The sequence below is a fragment of the Eleutherodactylus coqui genome, chromosome 1 (assembly GCF_035609145.1).
Source record: "Eleutherodactylus coqui strain aEleCoq1 chromosome 1, aEleCoq1.hap1, whole genome shotgun sequence".
Taxonomy (NCBI): Eukaryota; Metazoa; Chordata; class Amphibia; order Anura; family Eleutherodactylidae; genus Eleutherodactylus; species Eleutherodactylus coqui.
In genome coordinates this window covers 420,980,028-420,990,462 of record NC_089837.1, presented here as the reverse complement: position 1 = coordinate 420,990,462, position 10,435 = coordinate 420,980,028, and the positions used below count along the sequence as shown (strand labels likewise).

General features: G+C 45.0%; 1 protein-coding gene across 1 annotated transcript in view; it reads left to right on the top strand.

Moving 5' to 3' along the window:
- TDRD3 (tudor domain containing 3) overlaps positions 1-10,435 on the top strand; it is a 271,283-nt gene that overhangs the window by 234,821 nt on the left and 26,027 nt on the right. Inside the window, exons 11-12 of the mRNA XM_066581368.1 lie at positions 3,055-3,893; positions 7,503-7,628. Coding sequence (XP_066437465.1) covers positions 3,055-3,893; positions 7,503-7,628 — 965 coding nt within the window. The remainder of the gene's footprint in view (positions 1-3,054; positions 3,894-7,502; positions 7,629-10,435) is intronic.

The window sequence follows — 10,435 nt, the reverse complement described above, 5'->3', positions numbered from 1 at the left end:
AAATCACCCAAAAATACTAGCAAGAAATCACTTGTGGGTTGTAAATTAACCCATTGAAAGCAAATTGGTTCTTGTTTTGTACAATTTCTGTGCATCTCGCAACACACAGAAATTGCGCTTGAAACCGGCCCGTGTAAATACACTCTTAGGGCGCCCACCCACTGGCGATTTTTTTTTCCCTGCGAAATTCGCAGCATTTTTTTCTCTGCAGGGGTCTATGGGACTTGTAATGTTAAAATCGCGATCGCGCAAAATCGCGATTTCGCGGTAAATTGCGATTTTGCGCGATCGCGATTTTAACATTACAAGTCCCATAGACCACTGCAGAGAAAAAAATGCTGCGAATTTCGCAGGGAAAAAAATCGCCAGTGGGTGGGCGCCCTTAGGGTGCGTTCAGACGAGTGTGTTTTGGTGCGTACTTAGGTGCATACATACGTCCGCACCTAGGTACGAGCAAAAGCACTTGTGAACACAGCTGCGTGCTTGTTGTCAATGGAGCCGCGGCTGCTGCCGGCGGCTCCATTGAAAACAATGCTCTGCCGGTCCCCTGCATTCTTTTCCAGAGAAGGGTTTTACATATAAGCCCTTCCCTGAAAAAGAAACATTTTAGTGCAAAACAAAAAAGAATAAAAAAAAAAACTTACCTGTCCGCCGCTGCTGTGACCCCCGCGGGCATGAAGAACACATCTGCCGCATGCGGCCGATGTGTCCTTCACCCCCGCTAGTTAAGAGAATTCCCTGCTGCTACATCTGCCACATCTGTGGCAGATGCAGCAAAAGGAATTCTTCAATTCTCAACCGCAGCTGTCACACATGACAGCTGCGGTAGAGAATCCTGCTGCCGGCATCCTGTCAATGGCTTTTCAGGGAAGGGCTTCATAAGCCCTTCCCTGAAAAGCCATTTAAAATAGTGCAAAAAATAAAAAAAAAAACAATTCTCACCTCCCTTCAGCTGCCGGGGCTCCGCCGCGACTTCTAGCTCTGTCCCCGGCTCTGTAGTTCTGAGCTATCAGCAGCCGGGGACTTAAAATCCCCGCCTGCTGGTCGCTCTGATTGTGGTTGGCTGAATTGCTTCAGCCAATCACAATCAGAGCGACCAGCAGGAGGGGATTTTAAATCCCCGGCTGCTGATAGCTCAGCAGCGCTACAGAGCCGGGGACAGCGGCAGAAGTCCCCGCTGAGCCCACGGCAGCTGTCAGTGGCTTTGCAGGGAAGGGCTTAATAAGCCCTTCCCTGGCTTCATAAGCCCTTCCCTGAAAAGCCTTTTAAAATAGTAAAAAATTAAAATTAAAAAAAAAGTACTCACCTCCCTTCAGCTGCCGGGGCACAGCCGCGTCTTCTCCTGCTGTCACCTGCACTGTGGTGCTGAACTGCTGATCTATCAGCAGGCGGGGATTTAAAATCCCCGCCTGCTGAAAGAGTTGTATGTAATTGGCTGAGGTCAGCCAATCACAGGCAACTCTCACCTGTCATTCATTCGGGGAGAGCTGCCTGTGATTGGCTGAGCACTAGATCAGCACCACAGTGCAGGGGACAGCAGGAGAACACGCGGCTGTGCCCCGGCAGCTAAAGGGAGGTGAGTATCTATTTTTTTTTGTTTTTTAAATCACTTTTAATTGAGTTCCAGGAAAGGGCTTATATGTAAAGCCCTTGCCTGAGAAACAATTCAGGTGTGCCACAGACCATTGTCTTCAATGGAGCCGCCGGCAGCAGAAGCGGCTCTATTGAAGAGCATGCCAGCATTTTTTTTTTTTTACACTAAAACCTTTTTTTTTCAGGGAAGGACTTATATGTATAGTCCTTCCCTCAAAAGGAATGCAGGGAGCCAGCAGGTCATTGTTTTCAATGGAGCCGCCGGCAGCAGCCGTGGATCCATTGAAAACAATGCGTGCATTCCCTATGGTGCACGCATGTCCTATCTTTGCAGGCACGCACCTGCAAAGTATGGACATGTGCACACACCATAGGGAATGCAGTGTCGTAAATACAAGCGTGTTTTTGTGCGTGCGTATGCACGCACCAAAACACGCTCGTCTGAACGCACCCTTAGGACTTATTTAGACAGACCTATATCGGTCAGGTTTTCACGCCCGGCCGATATACGCTGTCCCTCTTTGCAAGGGGAGGAGGCGGGCCTGGACTGGAGCTAGTGCACTGAGTTTGCGCCCCCTCTCCGCTCTCTGTGCCCTCGCCACTGCTTGCAATGGGAGGGGTGGGACGGAGGCGGAGCTAAGTTTCACCAGTCCTGCTCCCTTCCATTGCAAACAGTGGCGAGGGGCAGAGAGGGGGTGGGAGCTCAGTGCACTGCTCCCGGCCAGGCCCGCCTGATTCCCTTGCAGAGAGGGACAGCGTATATTTGCCAGGCGTGAAAACCCGGCCGATATACGCCTGTCTGAATAAGCCCTAAGGCTACATCCACATAGGCGAGTGCAATATCAGGCCAAAAAACTCGGCCCAATATTGCACTCGCCAACATGCGTTTCACACGGAGATGCGAGTAGTTTTTCATTCAGAAACCATCCGCATCACTTCTGTGAAAATGCTATCCTCAGTCCGGTGTTTCACGCGCATTCCAGGATCACAAGTTTTACCCATTGTTTTAGATGGGAAAATGACATTACACTCGCATGCATGGCATGTGAGTGCGATGCAGTGTCCATAAAGGGCCCATTGAAAACAATAGGCGAGACGTTCCGAGAGAATGACAAAACAATTGGACACGCAGTGATTTTTAACCTTGCAGCTTTGCTGTAAAGTATAAAAAAAATTTGTGAATAACTCTATTCAAAACAATGAAGATCATATTCGCAACGCACACAATACACGTGAGATTCGCACTCGTGTGCCCGTAGCCTTAAGTACATTTTAGCTGTTGCAAAGCTTGCTTGTTTTAGTTTACTATACGTTTGCATATGCCTGTTTGATTAACCAGTATATCCAATGGTATATGTGCCGCTTCCTTCAACAACTATAGATTTTCTTGTTGTATCATAAAGAATATATTTCTATACTTAAACTTTCAATTTAGTCTAAAAAAAAATTTACCTTTTGCAGATGGCAAAACACAAACTCAACCTCAAAGCCAAGGACAACACAGAGTTCAAAATCTAGAGCAGAATGGAGTGAAGGATTACAACCAATCTCGTCAGTTTTCGCGGAATGATACTAGAGGTCCAAGGAATGAAAAGCCCCCTCGTTTCCAAAGGGAAGTACATACACCTAGACAGTTTGATGGTAATGGGCCACCAAGAAGTCGAGGTCCAGAAAAACACAGTTCAGAGCCATGGATGGAAGACAGGAGTAAGTGTGACAGAGGATATCAACGGAATGATAGATTAAAAGATTTTTCCCATTCTTCCTCTAGTTACCAAAATGATGGTACGTTTAAAAAAAGAGATAACACTATGCAAAATAGGACCGTAAAAGGCCTCAACCTCCTTGACACAAGAGAGGACACCAGCATTCAGAATAGTACAGAGGCTGCTCAGCAAAAACGTGGTAGAAGAGAAGACCAAAGACACAATTCAGAATTCTATATTGAGAGGAGACCACGGACAAGTAACAGTGAAACATTCACTAGTTTACCGAATGAGAAAACTTTTAGTGCCAATATGGAATCATCGAACTATCATGCAACATTAGTAAAAGACGGTGCTAATGATTTACCAAATGGAGAACTTGAGCAGAAGGGACGAAGAATTGGCCCTATAAAACCAATAGGATCAAATCTGAATTCGGCACAAGAGGATAGAAGTAGGATGTTGTTATACACCAATCACTCTAAAAAGAGATCCGGTCCAATAAAACCAGAGAGAATTCTGGAAAACGTCTACACTGCCTTTAGCTGGAGACCAGGGGATGAATGTTTAGCTCTCTACTGGGAAGATAATAAGGTATGATACACAGACATATTTGTATTCTGCATGACTGTTTTTATTTAGATTGGGATTATTGTGAGCTCTGTGAAATGTTATTGCATTAGAGATGAGCGAGTATACTCGCTAAGGGCAATTGCCCTTAGCAAGTACCCGCCCACTCGGGAACAAAGATTCGGCGGGCGGGGAAGAGCGGGAAGGAACGGAGGGGAGATCTCTCTCCACCCACCCCCACCCACCCCCGCTTCCCCCTGCTGACTGCCGCAACTCACCTGTCACCCGCGCCGGCAGCCGAACCTTCTCTGCCGAGCGGGAAGATACTCGCTAAGGACAATGCTCGATCGAGCAATTGTCCTTAGCGAGTATACTCGCTCATCTCTATTAGGCATCCATCAATATAAGCAGTAATGGTAAGATTACATGTAGTGGACATTTCTGGCCACAGACCTGCAGATTGTGCTGCTGATTTTACTATATGCATTGCAAAGAGTGTAATCTGCTGCGCAAATCCTTGACCGTTTCCATACGAAAATGAGCATGCTGCAGATTTCCTCTTGTGATCTTTATACTTAATCTTTTACGTTTGTTGTCCTAAATGTTCATATTTTTCTCTCTGTTCAGTAGTCATGGGATTCCATGTATAGAAGCTGATTCTTTTTCTATGGTAACACACTTTGATGGTTAAGTGCTGCACATGGGTCTTTTCTCCAGTAGTGGTGTTACTCTGGAAATGCCAAGTTCTCCCACTGATTACAATTGATTGGAATTCCAGCAACAGGACATCTATGATGATTGTGGGATTCCTCTAGCAAAAAGTGGCTTTAGAAGACTGGAAACTCATTTTACTGCGTTCTATAGGTGAATGCATGTTATGGAGAGCTATTGCTTTTCATAGAACAAATTACATCCCTACTAGAGATGAGCGAGCGTACTGGCTAAGGCAAACTACTCAAGCGAGTAGTGCCTTATGCGAGTGCCTTCCCGCTCGTCTCTAAAGATTCGGGTGCCGGCAGGGGAGAGCGGGAAGGAATGGGGGGGGGGGAGATCTCTCTCTCACTCTCTTCCCCCCGCTCCCCCCTGCTTACTCCCGCAACTCACCGCTCTCCCCCACCGGCACCCGAATCTTTAAAGACGAGCGGGCAGGTACTCACATAAGGCACTACTCACTCGAGTAGTTTGCCTTAGCGAGTATGCTCACTCATCTCTAATCCCTACATTGAGATATCATAAAGGAGTGTAGAAAATTTAACCCTAAATTTGATACTGTACTTAATTTATTTGACTTTCAGTCATCAGTTGTATGTTTGCAATCGCAGTATAATGCTTCTTCGCGGTTTCTATACCTTGGGCCCCATTCATATGTTGTAGATTCCATTGGTATTGACAGAATAGATAATCCATTATAAACAGAAGCCACGCCACAAATGCTTAGAGAAATATTGGGTTGCACTCCCAAATAAGAGCAACTGACCAGAAAAGAAAATGTTAAAATTGTGACCCTAAAGGGGTTGTGTGGTTTTAAGATAAGAACATTTTTTTAATGGCTGTGTATGAATAAAAAATAAAGCATCTCCACCTATCTTTGCCCCCGTTGGGGCACAGGTATCCACCTTCTGCTGTCAGAGGTTGCCTGACTGATTTGGCTAACCAGAGGACGGGAGGGTATGCTTGATCTTTTTATTTTAACTCCCACCCAGACCCTAAAATTTTTATTTCCAAACAACACAACCCCTTTTAAGGCTGTAAAACTTTGTAAAAGTACTTTCAAACTGCATCTACAGTGTGTGTTTATGAGTGTATATGGTACACTCATTCATAGACCCTTGTTCACCCCACAAAAAACAATTTCACCTTCCTTCAAATAGTTTCCGTCATAATTGCCTTTTATTTTAACTGCATTGTATAGCACAGCAGACTGCAGTATTCCACGTGGAGGCGTCCAAGTCATCCAATGGCAGCCTAAGTAGCATCCATTTAACATATATGTCCAAAGTTTCTATCAGAAAACCTCCTTTCTAAAACCTCAAACGCCACTACAAATGCAGTGTAAAAGTAGCTTTAGGCCGCCTGCACACGGGCGGGTCGGATTGCACATGCGGAATCTGGCCGTGGCAGCCGCGATATCCACGGATACCTGCCTTTCTTTGTCTTTACCTGTACTGTGGATGGGCCACACGGCTTGACGTCAGACATGTGTCGTACAGATTTTTTTTTTTAAAAACACCTGCTTTTCCCGCATCACCGCCTACCAAAAGGACCGCAAACCAGATGGCTTCTATTGACTTTAATGGAGTGAAATATGCACAAAAATGGAGCATGCTGCGATTTTATTTTTTTCCCCGCAAGTGGAAACCGCAACTGGTTTCCACTGGTGCAGGAAGAATCACTTTTCCATAGCATGCTTTGGACGGTATTTGCTGCGGTACCTAGAGACGGACACCCACTCCGGATTCCGCAATGCAAATGTGCCCGTGTGCCAGCGGCCTTAGTTTGATCAGAATTAAGTTTCCACTTATATGTAACTATTCTTGCTGTTGTATGCGTCTAGAAGTGATTAGGTACGGGTCCCCAGTGGTTTCTTGGTAAACTGCATGCTATGGCATTAGGACTCTGAAGTAGATCTCTGATCAAGGTCTCCATCAATATCTTCTTACACGTGCCACCGCAGACTTTCAGGAAGATATTCAGCTCCCAGCACAATGCAGGGCCTATCATCAGAAATGCCCATTGGGTGATTAACTTATGCCCCTTTTACACTGGCCGAGAATATCACGATTCTCGTTTGCTTTAGCGAGTGAGCTGGAGACATCATCACCAACTCGTCCGCTCTCGGGTAGCGCTTATAGACTGCACGATGATTGTTGAGAATCATGCAGTTTCCGTTCACTAATTGCTCAGTGTTTCACATACCTAAATGATCAGCGTATAAACTGCACGAGCCAACGCTGATTTTCTACTGGCTGAGACTGAACAATGAAGGAAAAGCTCACTATTCTTGTTCGGCGTTGGCTGCGTTTAAACTGGATGATTATCATTTACTTTCGCTCGTTTGAACGATTTTCTGAACGATAATCGTTCCACCTAAACACAGCATTAGTGCTACAAACGATTATCCTTGGGACATTCTCTGAAAGTCGAAATTGCATTAGCAGAGCCTGGCCATCCTTTTCTATGTATTGTAGATTTCTTTTTTGGCAGTGTTTGTTGTTTTTTTTAACCGTAAATCAACAGAACAATAAAATTATCCAATTCGTTAGATAAGACTTTCAAACAGCTAATGTTATTCTATCAGTAAGCTGAAAAGTCCTGTAAAGCAGGGGTCCCCAACTCCAGTCCTCAGGGACCCCCAACAGGTCATGTTTTCAGGATATCCTATAGTAAGAACACCTGTGGCAATGTCTGAGGCACTGATAATTACATCACCTGTGCAATACTGAGGAAATCCAGAAAACATGACCTGTTGGGAGTTCCTGAGGACTGGAGCTGGGGAACACTGCTGTAAAGTGGTGTCTAGAAGCTAATAGAGGTAAAATAGCAGAAGGACCATACACTTCTTTAATATGGCCTTAAATTTGTAAAATAACAAATGTAATCATGGAAATGTATAACATATTTATCTGTTTACAGTATTACAGAGCTGAAATTGAGGCCCTACACTCTTCTGGAACCACAGCCGTCGTAAAATTTAGCGACTATGGGAACTATGAAGAAGTACTTTTAGAAAACATCAAGCCGATTCAGGCAGAGGCGTGGGTGAGTGATGATATTAATATGTTGTATTTAATTATGACCTGACTCTAGTTACAGAGCTAACTAGACTATAACTGAAAATATCCATTGTTAAAGAGGTTGTCTTATTACTGGGCAAGCCCCACTTCAGTACGGCTGCCAGGGGTAAAATAATAAACTGAGCTATACATACTCTCCGCCGCTGCCAGGTGACTTCCTGTGACAGCAGCTGCCATGACAAACACTGGTACGACAGCAAGGCAGCAGCGTTGGATCCTGGTGGTGGCGGAGGAGTAAGTATAGCTCAGTTTGTTATTTTAACCCACACAACACCATCTAAGGAGAGGTTCAAAACACAGTTGTCACTTTGTTATTATATTTTCAAGAAATATGACAGAGGAAAATGCACAACTCAGACTTCTAATAAATAGCGCCACAGAATTGTTGTTTAATGGGGAATGCAAGTATTTAGTAAATGAGTCTGGACCGTCAAAGGGTCCTCTTTAAAGAGTTGCTCATATGCAAAACCCAGCATTGGCGTCTGCTTTGGGTTATTTTCTTTTTTATGTTTATACTTTTATTTTATTCTGTAATTTTGTTTTACTTATGTATGTAATTATTTTTATTTGACACTTTCCCACTGTAGCTGAGGCATCCATATGAGCCTCAGGTACAGGGAAAACATTCCCTGTAGTGACAATAGTTATTGGCAGAGCTGATCAGCGTCTACTAGGACCCTGTAGCTCTGCCGTGCCAGGGGATCATGGCAGCCGGCTCGTGTAGTGGAAGAATGATTTTCACTTTCACTCTTTATTACATAATTACTGTGTGTACTAGAGAAAGGAGAAGGCAGAAAGGGTTAAAAAAAACATTCCTGCCTTCCCCCATGGATTCTCAGCTGTCACTAACAGCTGACAACCCAGCATGCTTCTGATTTATTGCCGAAGCAGAGGCTTTTAAACCCCCGCCGTATTTTTATTATTGGCTGGGTTTAAAGCCCAGGACCAAGTGCCGTAAATTTACCTTAATGGGTAAAAGGGAATCTGTCACTTCACAACAGCATCATAAACTAAGTTATGGTGCTGCTCTGGGAGGTGACAAGGAGATAGTGGATGTTTTTTTTTTTCTTTTTCTTTCCCCTTTTTCCATGGTGCACCCCAGTGAAGATAGCGTGCAGTCTAAAACATCTCTCTATTTTTGGACCGCCATGCTCACGCTTTCCCATAGACCTCTGTGCAAGAGCGCAAGCACGGGGGCTGAAAAGGATCACATTTTCAGACCGTGTGATCTTCACCAAAGAACGGCACAGGAACGGGGGAGTGGTTGAGTATAAAACACTTTACCTCCTGGAACACCACCATAACTTAGCCTATGGTGCTGCTGTGAGGCAGCAGGTTCCCTTTAAAGGGAACTTTCTACTGGGTTTATTTATAGAATAAGGAGTCTATATTTAACATTCTGCTCGTATTCCAGTGCAGTGTCCATATTTCCACAGTAGGATGGTATAGTCCACGGACTTGTCCGTACATAACAATGGATGTCAGTCACGTTATCACTGGTATTCCACTGACACTGAACAGGCATCTGCGAAGTGAATAGTAGTTTACTGAGAATCAGAAATCCTACAATGTTACTACAGCGGCTCATCGTGTCTCGGAGTCTGCGCAGAAGCAGTTCTTATATTTTTCTCCCTGTCCATCTGTGTGGTGGTTTGCTAGTGATTCTAATATCACATACTTCTGCACCCCACTGCAGTGGATGTGATAAATGGACTCCCCAAATACTAGCTCAGAGATCAGGTTTGTAGGGGCAGATATAAAGGGCTTTTGAATAAAACGGTCAGATATGACTTGTCATGGAGGCCTGACAACAGGGTAACATCTATGTTCATCATGGTGTTTCTGCAGTCCATATAATACTATCCTAAAATGGGTTGTCCTGGACTTATGAAACCTTTTACCTTGATGACCTATCCTCTTAAAGGGGTTGTCCCGCGCCGAAACGGGTTTTTTTTTTGTTCAATAGCCCCCCCGTTCGGCGCGAGACAAACCCGATGCAGGGGTTTAAAAAAAAACCCGGATAGTACTTACCCGAATCCCCGCGCTCCGGTGACTTCTTACTTACCTTGCGAAGATGGCCGCCGGGATCTTCACCCACGGTGGACCGCAGGTCTTCTCCCATGGTGCACCGTGGGCTCTGTGCGTTCCATTGCCGATTCCAGCCTCCTGATTGGCTGGAATCGGCACACGTGATGGGGCGGAGCTACGAGGAGCAGCTCTCCGGCACGAGCGGCCCCATTCAGAAGAGAGAAGACCGGACTGCGCAAGCGCGTCTAATCGGGCGATTAGACGCTGAAATTAGACGGCTCCATGGAGACGAGGACGCTAGCAACGGAACAGGTAAGTGAATAACTTATGTATGGCTCATAATTAATGCACGATGTACATTACAAAGTGCATTAATATGGCCATACAGAAGTGCTGAACCCCACTTGCTTTCGTGGGACAACCCCTTTAATTGCTCTGCATTTAATGAGCGCTGTGCCTGCAGTACTGAACCAGAGCACTGCAATACTGTGTGACCTGTGCTGTCCATACTGACAGCAGTGCTGGGAATCAGGTGATTGGCAGACCCCTGTCAGTAATCTATTCATGACCATTCTTGAAAAATGAAGTCTCAGACAACCCCTTTAAGACACAAAGCAATACAATACCCAAAAAAGATATCCAAGTGTTATTACATTTACACTAAGAGTTATATAGCTCTGTGATGTGAGATGGTGGGCACTTGTTCTGTTATACGTAGTTCCGCAACACAACTAGTCAATGTAC